General features: G+C 45.1%; 1 protein-coding gene across 1 annotated transcript in view; it reads right to left on the reverse strand.

The window, feature by feature from the left end:
- Positions 1 to 986: 986 nt before the first annotated feature.
- LOC134528412 (phenylalanine--tRNA ligase alpha subunit) overlaps positions 987 to 22,341 on the reverse strand; it is a 49,715-nt gene continuing 28,360 nt past the window's right edge. Inside the window, exons 9-10 of the mRNA XM_063362011.1 lie at positions 6,277 to 6,378; positions 987 to 2,497 (exon numbers count right to left, since the gene is read on the reverse strand). Of these exons, the coding sequence (XP_063218081.1) occupies positions 1,762 to 2,497; positions 6,277 to 6,378 (838 nt within the window). The 3' untranslated portion in view covers positions 987 to 1,761. The remainder of the gene's footprint in view (positions 2,498 to 6,276; positions 6,379 to 22,341) is intronic.

Consider the following 22,341-nt stretch of genomic DNA (forward strand, 5'->3'; position numbering starts at 1 on the left):
AAAACAGCGACGGTGCATTTGCTAACCTTAGCTAACATGAAGTGTGACTAGAAACAGCAGATCCCACCCCAGGCACATTAACAAACCGACCATTCCCCAAACATTGCACGAAATAAAACAAACACCAAATCACAGTCCCATTTATCACTTGTACAAGGTGATTCTTTTGCAGCCTTCAGCAAACCAGAGCATGTACAAAAAAAGTTTGATTCCATTTAGCACCATCCACATTTTTGGTGTTGTTCAAAGAACAAAACTTAAAAAAGTTAAAATTACATATTTAAAAGTTCAACAAGTAAAACAATCTTAAACAAAATTAGCGAGCGGAAATATCCGCGTGCACGAGAGTACTAAAGCAGTGTATATTTTAGTCAATAAATAATTTTCAACATGAATGACAGAAAGATAGGAAAACAATTTCATATATGCAGAACAAAGAATTAAAAAAATCAGAATTAAATTCTACTTTAATGCGCTGTCAAAATGTGACGCCTCTTAAACCAACTATGTATTACCTTCAAATGACAACAAATGTCCACTGCTCACCAAGAAATTACTATCCCACAGACAACATATGTGCAAAGGCTTCATGTTGTAACACCTTATTAAATTCATAAAGTTGGCCTTAAAATTCATAACAATTAAAACCCACAATCTCACTTTCTTTTCAACAATTACACAATTAGCAGTACAGCACTGTATTGCACTACCTTATTAGGCGGCTAATGAATGTCAAATTTAATGAAGTATTAACAGTATGATTACAGCTGTTTATTAATCGCGTGATTAGACTCATTACATTTCCCTCCACAACAGATACAAAGCAGAAAGTCCAATAAGTTACTCTAAAAAAAGCAAGAGGCCCCAGTGAGGCAAGTTAGGAACAAGAATGCTTGTCTTGACACCCAGACTTCCACAAGCGTAACAAGGCCTGAGTTGCCACTGCGCTTCCATATGTAGCCTCATATTACCCCCCCCCCCCCCCCACCATCCTCCTCCTCCTGGATTTCACCACTTCTTAAGGTGGGTATCACATGCCATGATGAATTTTTAATTAAGTAAGGGCTATTTTTATAAATTTAACACTGTACCCAGTTTACATTTGTTTTTCTAATACATATATTTTCAACTGATATTGTTTAATATAATTTAGATATTATATATATATATATATATAAATATATATAATATACAAATATATTTAATGTATAACAGGTGTAAAAAAAATGTGCACATTCATAATTTTTATGATTTCCGCACCTTTACACAACCTACGGTAACGTCGGTGAAAAATATTTGTAACAGAAAAAAAATTCAAACTAGGTAGTGTTAAACTAACAGAACTAGCCCCTAACTAGTAGTAATGATTATAAAATAAAATAAAAAACCACATGGTGTGTGAGACCCCCACCTTGAAGGTCTACCTAGCATCACACCCGGGGAGTACGAGCGCTTTCAGATCCTGTCTCGAAAGCTAGTCAGTTTCGGGGGTGCTGCGTCCACCCATAGAGGGTACTCACCATGTAAAGTAGTCAAACCATTTTTAAGAAATTCATATGTAAAATGATATCCTGCTGGATAGTTTCAAATAATATTTCATTTGACTCATATGTTTTATTTTAATGTAATGAAATAATTTGAAGTAGTTTTCACGAATAATAAGCTAAAAGGTTTTACTGTAAATGTTGAGAGCTAAAAAAAAAAAATTGTCTTGTTTGCCTATTTTCGCATCATTCACATCAGTAGCAGTCCAGTGCACAGTCACGAGGCGGAGTGAGAGAACACGGGGTGGCGGCTGCACTTGTCCAGCCAGCGGCGCAGCTCGCGCGGCAGCGTGCCCGCCACGTCATCCTGCCGCAGCGCGGACCACAGGCAGACGTCCGCCAGCGACACGGCCGGCCCCAGCAGCCACTCCCGCGTGGAGAGCGTCGACCGCGCCAGCGCGACCACCTCCGCGCGCTCCCGCGGCCCCCCGTGCGTGACGTCGTAGGCGCGGTCCAGCCAGGCGTCCGCCTGCGCGGCCCACGCGGCGCCGCGGCCCTCGTACGGCGCGGCCGCCGGGCCCGGCCGCCGCTCCAGCAGCCGCGCCAGGTGCCGTGCCACGTTCACCTCGCCCACGACGTTGGTGTGGCCGACCGGAGCAACCACCAGCGTGGGGTCCACGCCCTCGTCCTTCCAGATGAACGCCACGTGGAGGCGGCCCGGCCCGTCGCGCGGCTCCACGCCGGGGAACCCCGCCGGCGCCGGCGCCGCGGCACGCAGGGACGAGTGGCGGTGCTCCGTGCACGCCACGGGTCCGGCGAGGGACAGCAGGCGCAGCAGCACGCGCAGGGAGAAGGGGGGGTGGGAGGGGTTGGCGGTGATGGCAAGGTGCAGGTCCTCGGGGCCCGGGGAGACGCGCAGGGCCGCCACGCGCGCGGCCAGTTCCTCCAGGGACGCGTGGATGTGGTCCCAGCGCCGCTCCAGCTCCCGGAGCGCGCCCGCCTCGCCGCCGTGCCTGCGGGCAGACACACGCAGCAGCTCAACAGCCTCCCAGCCCACGTCGCACGCTGCGCTCGGCCGGAACACGGGTCACAACAAATAAATAAATACAAGTAGATCATTCAACCAAGATTTTATTTTCAAACAAAATAAAGATGCAATTACAACACCAAAATAAATAAGGAATAACTTAAAACCACAACACAAAATACATAAGAACAATCTAAAATGAAAATAAAAGTGCAAAACAGTAAATAAAAATAACACACAGTATAAAGAAAAATGTTTTCACAAAAACCAATTTTTCACTAGTAAAACTCAAGGCCCAATACCAGGAATACTATATTATTATATTTATTAAAAGCTTAACTACTGTGTAGGGAAACTAAAATATAAATAATTAGGATGGAATATAAAAAATTTTTTTACAAAAAACGTTTTAACAGACAAAACAAAATGTAATAAATACCATTAAAAAAACACAGTAATAAAAACAAAAAAATCATACCACAACATTTATTGCAAATAATAATTATACCTAAAAGAAACATACAAGTGCAGATCAGTGAGAGCATATAATCATTTCATTAATTAAATTATAAATTTAGAATAAAACTAATAAATTATACTAGTCTAGTTACAAGTACACAAAAAAAACTTCAAAAAAATTATTTCCTTAATAAATTTTTACAAGCCCAATGCTCACGCCAAATGATGCCAAACTAATAATGGTAGTCCTACACTAACTCGCAGCCAATAGTAAGTCATCCCCAATGTTTTTGGTGGGGTTCTAAACTGACTTTTTTACCCCATAAAATCATGAAAACTAAAAGTGACCATGGAAGTAAAATGTTTAATATCTGAACTATACAAGGAATTTATATAAATTACATTAGTAGAATAAAGTTAACATCCCAGAAATAAAACATTCTATATAATGAATTGTAACTTTTAACAGCTAGGCAGAAATGCTAATCTCAAAGCGCGGTTATAATTAAACCATCACTGATGGTGCTGGAGTCTATTAGCAAGCAGACATTTGAAGTCCTAGTGAATAAAATAAATAACCATGGCCACAGTAAGCTAGGTCGTACTTTAATTTTTAATGATTACAATAAATGTTTGCAATTGTGTTTAAGGAACATAAAATATGTTGTACATAAAAATTGGGAAAATTTTAACATATAAACTCTAGGACAGACTACATGTTATTGATACTCCTTTGATAGGTATTTCAACTAGGTATGTATTGCAATACTCCTGTGATTGAGAATTTCTCATTTGCTCAGAGACCTACACATACCTACTTTGGGTCAATTGTACAAGCAGCTCACTAGTAATAGTGTTTAAATATAAATTTTACAGTATCATGGATTTAAGGTGAAATTGTTCTGACAGCTAGCTATGCATAATGTAATACTGGAAGCAGTAACAGTTGGGTGCATGCTATCATTATGTGGTAATGGTATTACTCAAAAATCCTGTAAAGGCACATTGCAAACAAACTGCAAGTCTATGCCTTCCTTAGCGATCCCACATTTTTGAACCTCGGCGTAAAGATTCAGGCAGACACCTTTACAGAAACTCCAGTATGAATAACCAGGATTACTCTTTACACAATAGTCTTGTTGTGAAATCTTGATAGAATAAGTCACAAAAGGTAAAACGTAAGATAGGAATATGTGCAGGTATTTTTATACCCAAATGCTGATGCACTTATTGAATTGTCTATCTGAAAAACGAGTTTAATGGTAATTTTTAACTGAAAGTGTCTAATTCTGATTAAGTTTGGTTTTAATATTAACTAAAAATGCATTTTATGATAAAGTAGGCTTGTGTGAAGCTTCGACAAATGAATCAATCAGAGCTCGTTTTAATATTAGACTTCAATTTACCAGGAATTTTGCTACTCGTATTTATTCAAATTCAGTTGTGATGCATAGCTTCGCGTCTGATTTGAATCTTCACATTTGTTGCAAAGGTTTAAAACGTTGGAAGCGTAAGATTTTCTCATTTAAATATTTAGTTTTTTTTTTTTTTGTTGTGTTGCCGTGGCTTTCCACAGGCAACGGAAGACTGTGTGCGCTGCCTAACCTCCCAACGAATTTGCACAAGAGTATCGTGAAGCGTGAGCAAGGCTGGGCAGTGGTGGGGGACATCATGTGACATGTCAGCTGATACCTCCACACCACCTTTCCCACCAGGACAGGGAGTAGAAAATGACTGACATGACTGTCCTAGAAGGTATGGAGGGGTGGGTGACGCGTGCGACTAGGTTGCGGCCCTTCACTGCGTTGCGCAAGTCTCCTGGGGGACTTCGTGTTCCTAACTGTGGGTCGCTGTCGAAGACAGTGTGGATTGTCAATCACGAGTAGTACGTGACTCTGCTGCCACAGCAGCGCCCTGGAGCGGACACCCAGACTTCGGATTCGGAGGCGAGTGCTCGACTTTGTGTTACCTCAACACACGAGGGGTATTTTATTGTATCTACTCGCAGACATATAAGGGAACCAACGAGTGTCTTGGAACAATCCCGCGCGCACACAGGACTTACGAACTGTAGCTGTTAATGTTAATACTTTTTGGGGTTATTAGTTGAGAGTTATGTTCTAGCAACAATAATCAGTATAAGATTTTTCATGGTTTTAATTCTAAGGAAGTATACCTACACAAAATATTTAAATATTGGATGATTAACGATTGATGAATTTTGGTTGCTGTTTGAAGTTGAACTATAGTGGCACTGTTTTCTATTGAGCTTACTGTATAGTTCTTTGTTGGCAGTGTATTACATAATTAGTTTTTTGAGGAGCTCCAACAATACATATTTTCTGTTATTGTACTTTCTGATTAATTTTCAGACAGCGAGTAGCCTGAATATTTCTCTGTTCATAGTTGTTCGAGGCGGTTTACTCACTGTGGATATCGCAAGAATCATAGTCTCTTAAGAATGCATGAGTGCACGTTTAGTTGAATTTGTACAAAGTTTAATAAAGATTTTTACAGTTGCTCACACAACAGTGTTTAACTGTCTCGTTCTAGCCTTTACCAGCACACACTTCCACTAAAGTTGTGTATGTTTTGCTTGGATAAAGTTGGTTACTTCAATTAGCAAAAGGTAGCACTCCATTTGTTTTTATGAATGCTCAATATTATATTATAATTTTTATTGAGTGATGTTATTCATAGGGAATAATTAGTAAATCATCTAATCAGTTCAAATATAAATACAAACGTTAAAAAATAATTTATTTTTTTACTTCCAATCCTGTATCTTATAAAATACATAAGTGTAATACAGAATCACCGAGAAAAATATTCACAATTCGTTTTGAGTTTGCGAATATTTGAAAAATACAATTTTACATTCAGTTTGCACCAAAAAACAAGTATTTGCAAAGGCTTATATGCAAGTTAAAACGCTATTAAATGCCTTACTCTGGAAATCTAAGGTTCGGCACATTCTGTGATCCGAAAATAATGGAGGGATTTCAGCTGTCGAACTTGGCCACCAGGTGGCATCAATGTGCTGCCGGTGTTTTTAGTTCGCTCAGAGTTTATCGTTACTGTTAGTTTCGATTTCAGTAAAACGTTTCCCGTTTTCTAAATGGGTTAAAATTCCCATTTTCATCCTTGATAAATCACATTAAAAACTATAAACGCTTGAACGTCTGGCGAAAATTGCTAAACCCGCATGACGGTGGTCCCAAACCTACTGGTTGCAGAACCTTCGCTGTGCTGATATCGTTGTGTGTGTGTGTGTGGACATGAAACTGTCAAGGCTTAAGTAATTACTTGTCAAGTCGGCAAATGGGGCTGTCATGCACCATCTGCAGGTCCACCTTGGGGCCCACCAGGTCTCGGATGTTGTTCAGCTTGTACTTGATCATGGTGGGCCTGCAACAACCATGCAAACAACTCAACAAAAACAACAACATTGCTATCTTCAAACCAGCAAACATTTACTTTATACCTATTGTGGCCCATGCCTAGGCCACAGAAAAACCTAGGGCTCATTTTAGAGGGCTTTTAAATATTTGTGCTCTATGCATTTTATTTTTATAGTTATTATATTGTAATTTTTTTAATATTTCTCAGGGGCAGCTCTTATAGGTTAAGTAATGGTAATTTAATAAATGTACATGGCAGCTCTTTAAATGTACATTTTTATTTATTTTATTGTATATTTTACTGGTAGTTCATCAGCAATGATAAATTGAACCTTGAGAGCGACCTGCAAAGGAACTATTGAGTGGGAGTTTTAAAACTATTACCAACAGAAAGTTATATCCTGGAAGTGCTACAACAAAATTTAACAACATGCCAGTTACAAGATATGTTATGGTACTTCAGCAATAATTATTTAAGTTATTAATTTTCAATAATAAAAACATTACTTTCCAGCAAAGGTAAATAAATTTTGCCATGTTCTGAAGTGTATATTACAACGTTTTCAAGCACGAAATTGCTACTCTACTACATAACCAACAACAGCAGTATATACTTACTACAAACACTTATTCAATTACACTGACATCAGTTAAAAACACAGAGTTTATTTAGTTATAAGAAAACTGTTGAGAGTTCCTGCACGTAGGGACATAACGTGGCTACTTGGCGACGGGCCACTTTGCACTGTTGACCCCCGACCAGGCACGCAAAGAAAACTTTCACCAGCTAATAATAGACTCCGCCGCAAGCTACGCAGCCGATACTTCAGCTAGAGACATCTCAAACCTGCCTCGCCCAACAGAACTACAGTCCCTTCACTGAAGTTATGTACTGATATCCTGGGGTTTCAGAAAATTTCTTCTACAAAAAATTACCTCAAAATCCACTGAAATGCTAATAAAAAAATTAACACATGTTACTTCCTAAATAATCCATTAATGAATAACAAAATTTAGTGAAGACTTTCCCAAAATAAAATTTCAGAAATCACAATATGTGAGAACTATGACATAGGTACATTAAAAGTAACATCAATTTTTTTTTAAATTTTGGTTTGTTTAAGTACTTGTTTAAAACAAATAGCAGCTACTTTATCACAAACAGTTACAATTATTAACATAAACAGTAAAAGACTAGGTAAAATATAACATGAAGAACACCAGTCTCATAACAACAACATAATTAATCTGTACTAAACAAACTGAAAAAATATGTATTATCACAAAAAATAGTCTTCAGGAATACTGAATGGATAAACTCACCGTTACACTATGAAAGAATTACTTAATATACTTTCAGCAGTTCAAGACTAATCCATTAGAAATTACCAGCAGAAAGTTTCTATTTTGGTGGTTGAAGTTGGGTTGACAGCTGTTTTCCAAGATGCACTTGACAGATAGCTCCAAAGTCATTGCTGATAAGATAATTACAAATGTCAAGGGTCAAGCAACATAAGTGTCTCCAACTGTGCGTGAATTTGGATCACATTAAAAGACCAAATTATCCAAATATATTTTTATTACACGAAGAAAGAATATGTATAGAATTGGAGGATTACACTAGCTGAAAATTCTCCCATTAATATTACCTTTATCAACACCAGTACTCATGATTAGTGAATGGTTTGTAGATCCAAATTAATTCCACACTACTAACTAAAGTTAATGTTGGTGATAACAATGCTTGAAAACTGACAAAAAATAAATAAAGAATATATATAGAATTGGTGGATTGCAATAGCTGCAAATTCTCCCATAAATATTATCTTTGTCAACACCAGTACTCATGATTAGTGAACAGTTTGTAGATCCAATTTAATTCCACACTACTTACTAAAGTTAATGTTTGGTGATACCAAGCTTAAAAACTGTCAAAAAAATATTAATAAGGCCTTTATCCAGTAGAAAAGAATGCTCTTAATGCTGCTAAAGAAGAAAAGCTTCATTTTGTAACAAAGCCTCTTCAGTAAGATTTAGCCCTACCAGCTCACATTAATTGAAGATATTTTTCTACAGGCGAGGAAAAGGTTTTAGGGTGAAATGTTGACGTTGTACCTCGTATGATAGTAAAGGCCGGTCTCCACCCCGCCAGTACCTGTCCCAGCTGACCGAACACACCCTAGCATCACGTCAGCATTAGGTAAGTTAGTGATTGTGTCTGCAACCAAGTGCTCCGTGCTGTGTGTTAGGAACCTGTATGAGTGCCAGTGTATGTAATATTCACAAAAGAAAGTGCGTCGTTAAGTATGTGCGTAACCCCTTAAGAGTATCTGGTCTGACAAACGCCTTAATATCTTTTGCGGTCCCAGGCCAGATTTAATACGCAGTGCTCACTGGGTGTATTTAATAATAAATAAATAGTCTGGCTCCAGGTAAAGGAGTAGCCTGAAAGTGACAAACAGTCTCTGGTTTGACTGGTGTTTTTCAAATGAAAAATTACCATATAAATAGTACATATATTTAGACCTTCTGTCAGTCGTTTCTCAAGTGGGGAATTTAACTAAGTAAATTGTTAGATGGTTAGACGTTAAATTTTACGTAAAGCATTTATTATGATTTATGGATGTGGCGCGCAAGGGCGCTGTCGCTCCCCTCTTCCGCAGTTCGCGGTACAAAGCGGACATGACCGTCACGTGTGGAAGCTGGTAAAGCTTACATCACCGAGTTCTGCGTGCCGGTAAATCTTATTAATCAATGAAACTTTAGGTACTTAATTCACCACGAACACATGTACCAGTTTGCGGTGCAGGGCGTGACTCTCCCGCCGTGACTTCTTTACAACTCTCGACCGCGCCGTGGAGTTTTGAAAAGAGTGCAGGGCCCGACAATTTCGGATCGCAATCTTTCTACAGTGGTACTGCCGCCAGAGGGCGTAGACGAGTAACGTGAAGTGCAACACGTGTTAACAGTGTGTCCAGTGTAATTTGTAGCATACCGACTCAGGCTTAGTACCTGCCCATCGGCTCGTGTGAATAACACCACGCCATGCCAAAACGTTTGATTCATTCAGTGGTTCTCCACCCAACCTACTTAGGAATCAACTACCTATGCGGAGTGGAGAGCGCTCAAAGGTGTTGTTAGATAGTAGTTTCTTCACCAACAGGTGCAGCCACCGAGCTTAGTGAGCTACACTGGGGCCGGCGACACACACCAACACTTGGGTTGGACGTCCGGGCTAACCTGGCGCCCTCCTGGACCAAGCTCATGTTTAAATTATTGTAAATTACTTCCTCGTCACTAAGTTCAACCCTGTTCTCAAGTCACTGAACCGCCGGGCGGTGGCAACGTGATAAAACCAAAATAACACTGACGTCAGCCGGGGCTACGCCCCATGAGCCTAGTCAGTCTCCGTTTCCTCAACATTCCTCTCCCCTTCCCCGGCATTTGTACCGCCATGTACGTAGTCGTGTGTTTGAATTGCGCGCCACGAACTACCACAAGAGGGCGCTTAGAAGCAGTGCGGCGATCCCTAAAATTGCTATGTTAATATTAATTGTAAGCCTTTTTGTTGTTTTCATCCATCTTCGCCACAGTGCTGTGTAGTTTACTTGTGTTTCTTTAATTTAAATAAGTTACCTTAAATAACTATAGACGTTGCCCGGGCGGACCCGAACAGGCACGGACTTGGACGAGGATAGGAATGCTTTTATATGAATTATCATTAAATAAGTAAATAGTAACAAACTTTCCATTGTCAGTAATTTTTATATATTTTTAATGTTTATCTGTAATTTACTCAACTTTCGCCGGGGCACGGAATCGTAGAATATAGTAACGGTAATTGTGTTGGCGCGAAGGGCGCCATGTTGCCACCTGCGAGCGATGAGCTCAGCCCAGTCCATCTTCATCACTGACCGAGAGCAGACGCGCCAGCACCCCGGGGACTTCAACCTTTGTTCTGCACTGACCAAGTAATTCTGTCTCGTTAAGTATTTCTGAATCTCTTTCGCTCGTCATCCTCGGGGCAGCTCTCGGCCAGCGGGCTGTTTAATTAATTAATTGTCTCAGTCGAGTTTTTTTCATCACCGTGTAATAAGTATACTTTGCAGCATGGCCACGTGTGTGGACCATGCCTTCACCTAAACCGATTCGTGCCTCAGGCTTTTTAACCGTGTAATGTGTAACGTGTAACGGGCGTGTAGAGAGACGTGTTAGTGAAATTAAATCTGGAAAATAAATATAAAGTGAGTATTTATTTAATCACGTGGTGAGTGAGTCTAGGAGTGTGGCGTGCCCGACGCCTAGAGCGGGCCAGGTCTGGGTAGCTAGGATAGAAAGGGCTGGTAACTCGTCCCCACTTGGGCTACGTCACGCCCTGAGTGAGAGACTCCGCCGGGTCCACGTGCCCTTCCACGTGGTGGCGCCCATAGTTAACATCTCGAAATCACCGGCAATGCGCGATCAGCCCTCAAATGGCGCCCAACGTGGGGCGAGTTACATCTTCCGCGAAAACCAGACCTGTACGAGCGTGTGAGGTAGGCGGTTGTTACGCGGAGCGCGCGGAACTAAAGTTCGCGCTGGAACTATTGTTCGCGCGGAGCGCATAGCGGGACTCTGGCGCGCCGGCCACGTGACCAGCCGGGCGCGCGCTTCCAGGAATTCGCTGCGAGCAGCCAGGTGGCCGCATTCCTCGCGACAACAGCAGCCGGGCCAGGTCAGTGTGTGTGTGTACCGCCATCCGCGTCGCGTCGCGTAGCGAAGGGAAGAGGGGCAATCGACCGGCCTCACCACCACACGACCATGTCGGACAACCACGGACTTGACAAAAATCCGGGCGCGATTAAGGCAAGTGAGTTGTTTCAAAAGAATAGCTTATATTGTGTTATGTGCGCGCGACCGCGCCAGGTGAGCGGGACGGCGATTTCTTCGTGGACGGACACGTGCGTGTGCGTAGGACAGTATGAAGCGCAGCCGAACCACGAGCAGGCAGAACGGGCGGATCAGTTTGAGGCGGGACACGGGAAGTGCACGGATGCGGAGTGTGAGGGCAAGACGCGGGAGGGAGGCTGGTGCCGGAACTGTCGCGCGTTCAAGCACACGGCGTGTTTCGCGAAGTCCGAAATAATCTCCTTTCAAGACGGGTGGTACACGTGCCAGTGGTGCCACCACGTGAGAATAGCGGGCCCGTCAGGCCGCAGCCCGGTGAAAGACGCCGCCGACACACCACGGAGCAGGGTACCTCTCGTAGGACACGTGGAGCTACCGGAATTTGCGGGCAGAACCAGCGACGATCCGCGGAGATTTGTACACGCGTGTCGGGAACGCCTGAATCGCTACGGAGTGCCGGAGTGTGAGTGGGCGAACAGGGTGAGCACCGCGCTCAAAGGCGACGCCAAGACGTGGTGGCAGATCGTCCAGGAGTATGACATGCCGTGGACCGAGTTCGCGAGATTGTTCGAGGCCAGATTCGCGGACGTGAAGACAGAGATGAGAGTGCGGACGGAGCTGTATTGTCTCGAGCAAGGCGCGACGGAGGCGGCGGAGGCGTTTATCATGAAAAAAATACGTCTGTACAAGCGGCTGTTTCCCGGAGAAGAACCTACCGGAGTGCTGGAGCGGGTAGTTGAGCTGATGCGCCCGGAATTTCGCCCGTATTTACGCCCGATGACGCGGCGTCCGGCAGAGGAGTTCGTCCAACAGGCGCGCGTCTTAGAGCAGGACCTACGAGCTGTCAGACCGACCAGGATCCACGCCACCCTGAGCACCAAGCAGGAAGACACGACGCCCGCCGACACCAAGGCGCTGGTGCCCTACACGGCGCCCACCCGAGACCAAGCTAGGCGCGACGAACCCGGACCGAGCGGCCACGCGCAGCTGACATGGCGGAGACGGACTACCGGCGGCAGCCCACCACCTCAGTGCCACACGTGTCCACCAGGCACGTTCCATTGGCACGAGAACTGCCCGGTGAGGAACAAGTTCCGGCCTGACTTCGCGGCGCAGCAGCCGTCGGGAAACGGACGGCAGGGGGCGGCGCGCTAAGACAGCCCACCTCCCCCGCCTCACCTAACAACAACAGACCTACGGCGGCGGGGCCTCTCCTGGGTCACGTGGGAGCGGCGGAGGCCGACCTGTTGCGCATTCCGGTGGTTGTCAACGGGCGCGCAGTCCACGCGCTTGTTGACACCGCCGCCAGCCACAACTGTGTGGCGGCACGCGTGATTGGCCGTGACAACTTCGAGTACCACCCGGGCCAACTCCAGCTGGCTACCACGGGGGACGCCTGCTACACCCAGGGCGTCGCGACGCTGGAGGTGGACGTGCGGGACCAACGGTCCGTCACGACGGCGCTGGTGGTGGAGCAGTTACGTGATGACGTCATTCTGGGGCTACCCTGGCTCTACGAGCAGCACGCAGCCATCGACATCCGGGCCGGCTGCGTCCACGTCGGCACCCAGGGGCGGCGGACCATCCACGGGCTGGGTAAGCCTACTCCACCAGCAGTAAACCAGGTCAGTCTCGACGAGCTCCAGCACGGAGTTCCCCCCGAGTTTCGTGCTACCATCCAGCAGGTCCTCGATCATCAGTGTAATGTGTTTGCGTCCGCGGACCCGCTGAAACGTACCACCATAGCTGAGCATGCCATCCCGACCCATCCTCACGAGCCAATGTTTATCCCACCCGGTAGCTACGGCCACGTTGGTAAACAGACCATCCTAGACCAGGTTCAGGACATGTTGCATGACGGGATAATTGAGCCTAGCGAAAGTCCGTATAATTTCCAGGTCGTGTTGGCAGAAAAAAAAGACGGGAAACTACGCTTCTGTGTCAATTTCAAACCTATCAATAGAGTGACAATTAATGCCCCACCCCCCCTGCTGAACATGGCCGACACACTTTCAGGCCTGGGTAACGCCAAGATATTTTCTTCCCTCGACCTAAAATCTGGGTATTGGCAGGTGCCGATACGTCCGGCGGACCGACCCAAGACGGCGTTCACAGCCCCAGACGGGCGGAGATTTCAGTTTTGCGCGATGCCATTCGGCCTACAGGACGCCCCCGCTACCTTCCAAGGGATGATGACACGGGTCTTAGACAACTACTCGGGCAAGTTTGCGGCCGCGTATCTGGACGACATAATTGTTTGGTCTCAGACGTGGGAAGAACATGCGCATCATTTAGCATTAGTCTTGGAACGCCTGGCGAGCCATGGTCTGACATGCAATCGCGAAAAATGCCACCTGGGGACCACAGAACTAGATTTCCTGGGCTTAGTGGTTAACGCGGACGGAAACCGACCCACGGAAAAACAGCTGAGTGTAATTATCAACAAGGAGCCCCCACGCACGCGCAAGCAACTGCAAAAGTTCTTGGGGCTAGCTAACTGGCTGCGAGCCTTCGTCCCAGAGTTCTCGGTAGTAGCGGCGCCGATGACAGAACAGCTGTCACCCAAACGTCCGTTCAGGTGGACCGTGGAAGCCCAGAACGCTTTTGACGAGCTAAAACGCAGATTTCAACAGTGCCACTTACTCGCGCGGCTGGACCCAGGCAGACCCCTGATCGTACAAACAGACGCGAGCGAGAAGGGCATCGGGGCCATCCTGTTACAACTCGGCGACGACGGCGAGCCTCGGGTGATTGAATATGCAAGCGCCAAGTTCGGCGACGTCGAGCAGCGGTATAGCGTGAACGAGCGTGAGTGTCTAGGCGTAGTTTGGGCCCTCAGACGCTACCGCCCACACCTGGAGGGGCAGAAATTCGTACTGAGAACTGACAGCCAATGTCTCAAATGGCTGGCCACGATGCAGGGGCGACGTTCGAAGCTGACGCGTTGGGCCATGCTTCTACAGGCCTTAGATTTCGAAGTCGAGCATGTACCGGGAAAACAGAACGAACTAGCGGACGAGCTGTCGCGAGATCCGGACGTCACCGTCACAGCCTGTGACGATGCGGAGTGGGAGGAGCTTTTGCCACCACCCAGCGGGCGCATACCCAGGACCCCGCGCACCCCGACAACCCAAGCCGCATTGTGTGCCCTAAACCTTAACGTCACACCGACATTACCGCCAGGCGCGGAGCTTGATGACTTAGACGCCTACGTGCGAGCGGCCCAACTCACGGACACAGACACACAGGAGATCGTGCGCCGTTGCGGGAGCGGAGAATGTGAAGGCTACCGTGTATTGGACGGGACACTGCAGGCGCGACCTAAGGGGACAGCTGGCCAATGGCGGACGTTCGCGCCAGCCGCCACCCGCCGGGAGGTGTTTGACATGTATCACGTGAACAGGCTAGCCGGACACCCCGGCGCAGACCAGACGCGACGCGATCTGCGGGAACAGTTCTACTGGCCAGGGGTAAACAAGTTTGTACGGGACTGCGTGAGGAGATGTAAACATTGCCAGAGGCACAAGGCGCGCCGCACCGACGGGACAGCCCAGCAGGTACCCAGGCAGCCCACCGAGCCATTCCATACAGTCGCCATAGACCTAATGGGACCATATCCCCGCACGCCCCGAGGGAAAAGATTTTTGTTGGTGGTGACAGACTGCTACACGCGTTGGGTGGAGGCCTACCCCCTGGCGAACATCCGCGCCGGCACCATTGCACGCAGCCTGGAAACGGAGTTTTTTCCTAGGTGGGGGTACCCCCGGGTCCTGTTGTCGGACAATGCCACCCAATTTGTCGGGCGCCGGTGGGCGCAGCTGGGGAGAAAATGGCGGGTAATCCTACACACCACCCCCGTGTACCACCCCCGCGCGAACCCCACGGAACGACGCAACCAAGAGGTGAAGGTTCAACTGCGGTTGAGGCTCGCGGATGACCACGCCCAATGGGACACGCACATCCCGGACGTTCTGTACTGCATCCGGCGACGGGTGAACGCGGCAACCGGCGAAACACCAGCCACCATGGTCCAGGGGCGGAACCTCACCCTCCCCGGGGAATATCACGTGCGGCAACAACAAACGGACCCGGACGTAGAGAGCCCCGAAGGACGCCTGAGGCGATTGGCCGAGACGCACGATAGGGCGCGACGTAACCAGGCAGCTTACCAAGCACAACGCACACCCGAGACGACCCGCCCGCCCCCTGAACTGAAACCAGGCCAGCTGGTTTACGCGAGGCTCCACCCCCTCTCCTCCGGCCGACGCAACTTCTGCGCCGGCCTGGCGCCAAAGTGGTTTGGCCCGGTGGCGGTGGTCAAGGCGGGGCCCACGGCGGTCGTGATAAAGTTACCCTCAGGCCGGGCCGCGAAATATCACCGGGACGATGTGCGCTTGGCACAGGAAGAGACGGAGGCGGCGGACGAGGCGGAGACGGGGCAGGAAGAGACGGAGGCGGCGGACGAGGCGGAGACGGGGCAGGAAGAGACGGAGGCGGCGGACGGGGCGGAAGAGACGGAAACGAGACGTGACGGAGCAGGGACGCGGCAGGAAGAGACGGAGGCGGCGGACGAGGCGGAGACGGGGCAGGAAGAGACGGAGGCGGCGGGCGGGGCGGAAGAGACGGGAACGAGACGTGACGGAGCAGGGACGCGGCAGAGAGAGACGGAGGCGGCGGACGAGACAGACGGGAGGGCGGCCGCACAGCTGGTCACGTCCACCCCAACAGACGGGGGCGGGTTCAGAGGCTTCCCGGACCTGGGGGCGGGACAGGCGACGCCCCTCGCAGTCACAGATGTCCGGCCGAGGCGGCTGTTCGAAGACTCGGGGAGTGACGTCTCGCCTTTCAGGGGATTTCTCAGGGACACGCCCGGAGTGACGGAGGGCCAGTCGACATCCCAACCACTGATAAGGTGGCCGGAGGAAGTAGAGAGTAGGCCGGGTTCGCCGGACGAGCCATTATGGCCGCTGCATTACTCGTTGGCAGACTCCACGTTCAGGGTGACAGTAACCGAACCGCAGGAAGACGAAACACCGCGGGAAGAGAGGGGAGACCGGGCGTCACAAGACCCAGTTCCGGCTCCGCGATACACGCTACGACCCCGAGGGATCGCGAGGAAGCACAGCTGTTGTTGATAAGGGGGCGACCACGCCCACAGGCGACCCAGCGGAAACGTCGACATGACCGGCTATTCGAGGGGGGGGCAATTGACGTCAGCCGGGGCTACGCCCCATGAGCCTAGTCAGTCTCCGTTTCCTCAACATTCCTCTCCCCTTCCCCGGCATTTGTACCGCCATGTACGTAGTCGTGTGTTTGAATTGCGCGCCACGAACTACCACAAGAGGGCGCTTAGAAGCAGTGCGGCGATCCCTAAAATTGCTATGTTAATATTAATTGTAAGCCTTTTTGTTGTTTTCATCCATCTTCGCCACAGTGCTGTGTAGTTTACTTGTGTTTCTTTAATTTAAATAAGTTACCTTAAATAACTATAGACGTTGCCCGGGCGGACCCGAACAGGCACGGACTTGGACGAGGATAGGAATGCTTTTATATGAATTATCATTAAATAAGTAAATAGTAACAAACTTTCCATTGTCAGTAATTTTTATATATTTTTAATGTTTATCTGTAATTTACTCAACTTTCGCCGGGGCACGGAATCGTAGAATATAGTAACGGTAATTGTGTTGGCGCGAAGGGCGCCATGTTGCCACCTGCGAGCGATGAGCTCAGCCCAGTCCATCTTCATCACTGACCGAGAGCAGACGCGCCAGCACCCCGGGGACTTCAACCTTTGTTCTGCACTGACCAAGTAATTCTGTCTCGTTAAGTATTTCTGAATCTCTTTCGCTCGTCATCCTCGGGGCAGCTCTCGGCCAGCGGGCTGTTTAATTAATTAATTGTCTCAGTCGAGTTTTTTTCATCACCGTGTAATAAGTATACTTTGCAGCATGGCCACGTGTGTGGACCATGCCTTCACCTAAACCGATTCGTGCCTCAGGCTTTTTAACCGTGTAATGTGTAACGTGTAACGGGCGTGTAGAGAGACGTGTTAGTGAAATTAAATCTGGAAAATAAATATAAAGTGAGTATTTATTTAATCACGTGGTGAGTGAGTCTAGGAGTGTGGCGTGCCCGACGCCTAGAGCGGGCCAGGTCTGGGTAGCTAGGATAGAAAGGGCTGGTAACTCGTCCCCACTTGGGCTACGTCACGCCCTGAGTGAGAGACTCCGCCGGGTCCACGTGCCCTTCCACGTGGTGGCGCCCATAGTTAACATCTCGAAATCACCGGCAATGCGCGATCAGCCCTCAACACCAAAAAACATTACATCATATACAACGAAACACACATTAATACAGTATACAACATGGAAATGAAATTAAAGTCATTAATTATAACCAATCTTAAGCAAAATTATACGTAACAAACTTTTATTGCCGTATTTACTCGCAAATGAGTCACCCCTATGAGTGGGTTGCATCCTTAATTTTGGGATGAAAAAAATCTAACTTGTTAACGGTAAAAGTTGACCTCGAATATGAGTCACGCCATAAATCTGTCACCAGTAGAATACAAGTGAAATCGTTATGGCCCGTGTCTCAGTTTATTGTCACGTAGACGCTCCCTTCCCCTATTACCACAAAGTACTATAAAAAAAAAAAAAAAAAAAAAGTTGTTTCCCTTCGCCTTCCCCAAGAGAGGAAAGACAGCTGTTCTTTAATAATAACAAGCACGCTCTCAACAGCAGTTTTGTCATGAATGAAATGATGCAATATAGAGCGTAGGAAATCTCACACAAAAAAACAATGTTTGGCCACAGTTGCGTCGCAAATCCTGTCGAGATAGAAACGTGATGAGTATGGTGCCAGCTCGCGAACATTATTAATGGCCACATACGCAAGCTCACACGGACGTAATCACTTCCCCTCTTTCCCGCTCTCCCCCTCTCAACGGACTGGTTTATTTTTAGATTCCCCCTCCAGCCCGGCGGCAGACTGCCACGTCACTTACCAGCGACGGCTGGATTGCCGCACAACAGGCGGCAGATGTAGCTTGAACGGCGTTGTTCATGATGCTTCACACTAATTGCTGAGATATTTCAATTAAAAATTATATTTACTCGTAACATACCTATCTATCAAAACCAAACACTGGCTAGTTATTTAAGCACATAGTTGGCCAAAACAGCGCTATGTTAATTTTTTTTAAAACCCAAAATGGAAAAATTGGCATATGGAGCACAGTACATTTTAATCACACAAATAATCGGCATGAAATTCTGTGACCCCCTACGTGGGTAAATACGGTATTGTTACGACCACGATGCGCGCCAGGTTCAGAGCTGGCTGGCGGCCACACACGGCCACTGACGTCACGCGCCGTCCGCTGACGTGAGGCGTGCCTGGCCGGATCACAAGGGTCCTCACTAGCATACCCCCACTCCCCCCCCCGGCACACGGCGGTTTATTTCGCCTCGGGCTATTGTCAGCTCTAGCGGCCTGGGAGTTCCCGGGTTACAGAGGCCGCCGCGTGGAGTAGCGCGAATAAGCGTCGCTATTCTCGATTCTTCGGGCGTCGGGTCGGCCCGGGAAAGACACGACTCGTCACTGCCGCTCTCGTCGATTCTGGAAAGACTACCCACTAGTACTTGAGCAGCGACGCCGGCCTCCGCGAGAGTTCCAAGTGAGTCCCACGAGTGAAGGGAAGTGCGACATCAGCAAAGAGGGTTTGAAGATCCCTTCGAGAGTGGTGGGACGTGGAGCGACAGGATTGGAAGAGTGCGACCGAGTGGTGCGGGACTGTGTGTGCGGACAGGCGCAAGGTAAGGGGTGAACCACTGTTGAGCATAGCTCCAGGGAGGAGTGCAAACTGTGGAAATTGACAGACATTGAGTGACTTGTGAATAAACATTTTAAGTGCCAGTGATTGTTGATTGAACATTTTTAAGTACCATTATTTATTATTAATGTAATATTAGTAGGGATGGGGCGACCGAATCCAATATCCGCCAAATTCGCCGAATCCTAGGGATTCGAAGCTTCGGCAGGTCTGATATAGGATTCGTCAAAGGATTCGGTTTTTTACTATTTACGGAAAAAATAATACAGTAAAACTCGCTTACGAGGTCCCGCATGGTAGGTTTTTCCGTATAAAGCGTTTAAATTGCCCGAGGTCTCATCATTTACGCCGTTAAATGTGTGATATAAAGACCGTTAAAAAATTTTCTGAAGCTTGCTGTCTCAAATAATGGTGCACGTAAATATGAAGAAAAAACAAATGAACAACAACATACGAAGAAATATGGATGATGTACCATAACTACAGTACAAACCCAATCGTTATTTTAAGATAATTACCATAAAAAGAACAAGATTATTTGTAGAATACCATAATTACTACAGAAGCATGATAGCTACCATATTTGCACTATAGTTACCGTAACAACCGAGATGTATATTTACCGTGATAGTAATGTATTATTTATTTATGACATATAAATTAAAGAACATTGTTAAAAAAAAAGAATGTTAAACTTTGATATGTACGGTTGGTATGTTGCTAAGAAATAATGCGATCTGAAAGAATGCAGTACTACTACGAAAAGTGAAAATGGTACTCGTGGATTTTTAGGTTATGGCAGTCTCTTTCGTTTTTCAGTAATATCGGCCGAAAATTAACAAGCGTACACTATATATCGGAAGTCGGCAGAAATGCCGATTCAACTAAATATTGGCAAAATCGGCTTCTTCAGTACAGCTCTACATTTAATGACATGAGTAAACATATTTCAGACTTCAGGATATTGAAAAAAACTTTAATTTCCATGTAGGTTTATTGTGTGTAGGTTTTTTTTTGCAAGTGTAAATTGAATTAAGTAAAATGCTTTTATTTTTATTACTTTCAATTTATTAAACTTTAATGACCAGTTACAGATATTTATGACACTAATTTTGAGGTTCAAGCAATTTTACTAAAGCATTCCAGCCACGCAGGTTGCCAGCGAGAGACGCTTCTCTTTTGCTGGAAACACTATCTCATCTCCAATCGTAGAGCTAATTTAACTCCTGAACGTGCAGAACAAATTATTGTTCTGCATTATAGATTAAAGAACATAATTTAATACTCTGTGACAATCTCTCTCAGAATTATTGTGAGGAAAAGTGGAAATGTTAAAACAATGTGAATGTACTTTTCAAACAACATGATTTTTGGTGCTAAGTTTGTTGTAGCTCAGTAAGGACTTCAGAAAAATTGACAAGGATGAAATTTTTCCAAATATATGTTACATTTACACAAACATATACTTGGTTATGTTAGTTGGATGATATCAGTTACTAATGAACCAATGGAAACAGGTAAGAGTCAATGTAAAAAATTTTTTTTTTCTAGCAGTGCAAAATGTAAACACACTCTGTGAATAGTTACGCAAAATTAATAAGCCCACTTCATTTTAATACTTTATTCAAACATTATACTAAGTTTAAGATAAAAATAATTTCCCAAAAGTGTAACTGTACCACAAAAGTTCGAGCTCGGCTTGAAGTAAAATTCTTAGGCTCACAGACCTCTAGTTATTTATAGAAAAAATCCTAACCACTAATCTCTACTAAAACTGAAATTTCTCAAGAAAATTTTTTTGTCTTTATATACACTTATACCAGAAATGTACCAAACTACATGTAATAAAGTCAAGGGACTTTTAGTACATGCAGAATACATCTCACTTACATTAGATATGTGGATATCATCTGTTAAAAGATTCGGGTTTGGGTTCGAGATTCGGCAAATCCAGTCTAGGATTTGAGTTAGGATTCGGATTCGAGGAAATCAGGATTCGCCCCATCCCTAAATATTAGTAATTAATAAAACCTAATTGGGCTATCCCTTAAAACCCAGTTCTCCCCAAATAGGTCGTAACAGTATTTAACATCCAAAATTCAATTAATAGAACCATTTTTGTAAAAACAAAATGTACAGTCAATAAATAACGCACCTCGTATACCTTATTTTATATTAAATATTCTGATGTGTACTTGGAATAAACAAATGTGTGCAGATTTTTTAGATGTTATTTTCTAATTTTGTTTAAAACATCTACAGAACCAATATTTTATATACAAATTTAAGCTTTTATTATAATCAAAATGTCAAAATGACAGTTTTCATAAAAACTTTGCGAACACATATTTTATCATACTATATGTAATATGTTTAATTCTGCAAAAAATTTAATGAATGAACAGGCATTGTAAAATAAAACCAAAATGTTAAGAAACAGAACTGAGTTAAAATTAATACCATAAAATCTTGTCACTAGCTAAAAGTTACAAAGTTTTAATTTTGGATTATTTATCCAAATTCTTGTCATGACACATATAATATAGAGCTGGATGGGATAGGGATTTTGATTTTTGGTTTGAGAAAATTTCTGGAGTAAAAAAAAATTCTAGGGATGTGCAAATCCTTGATTTTCAGTTCGGTTCGAATCAGATTCGAATCCCTGGCAATATTTGAATTATGAATCTGATTCCGAATACTAAGCACAGAATAATTAAAAATAACTGATTAATTTCAAAATACATAATGTGTGTGCTCTTTTTTCTAACTGTAACTACTGGCAATTATTTATTACACTGAGATTGAAATGTTTATAATTATGTAAACTTAATTAATAATATACACTTTAAAATATGAAAACCAAAACATATTCGATTCTCCAACTCAATCGTAATAAACTGCACGCCGCAGGGAAATCTCAGTTTAATAAACATTTCAGCAAACAAAACCATTTTTTCTCCAATAAATAGCCAAGACGTTTTTTTCTCGTAGGTATATAATTGCTTTTAGTTTATAGTTTGCTATAGGACGAAATTCGTAATTATAGTTTAAGCTCTCAAAATTCTTTCAATTTCACTGTGTTAATTATTTAATTTACATATCTTTCTTTGATACATCATATATAAATACTTACGTAATAGTAGTCTAATTTTATTTTTCACTGCTAGTATTTTTGAGCTGTATTAAATTAATTTATAACTTTTGTGAATATTCGTAATACTGTTCGAATCCATGTACGTACAA

The sequence above is a fragment of the Bacillus rossius genome, chromosome 1 (genome assembly GCF_032445375.1).
Source record: "Bacillus rossius redtenbacheri isolate Brsri chromosome 1, Brsri_v3, whole genome shotgun sequence".
Lineage (NCBI taxonomy): Eukaryota > Metazoa > Arthropoda > Insecta > Phasmatodea > Bacillidae > Bacillus > Bacillus rossius.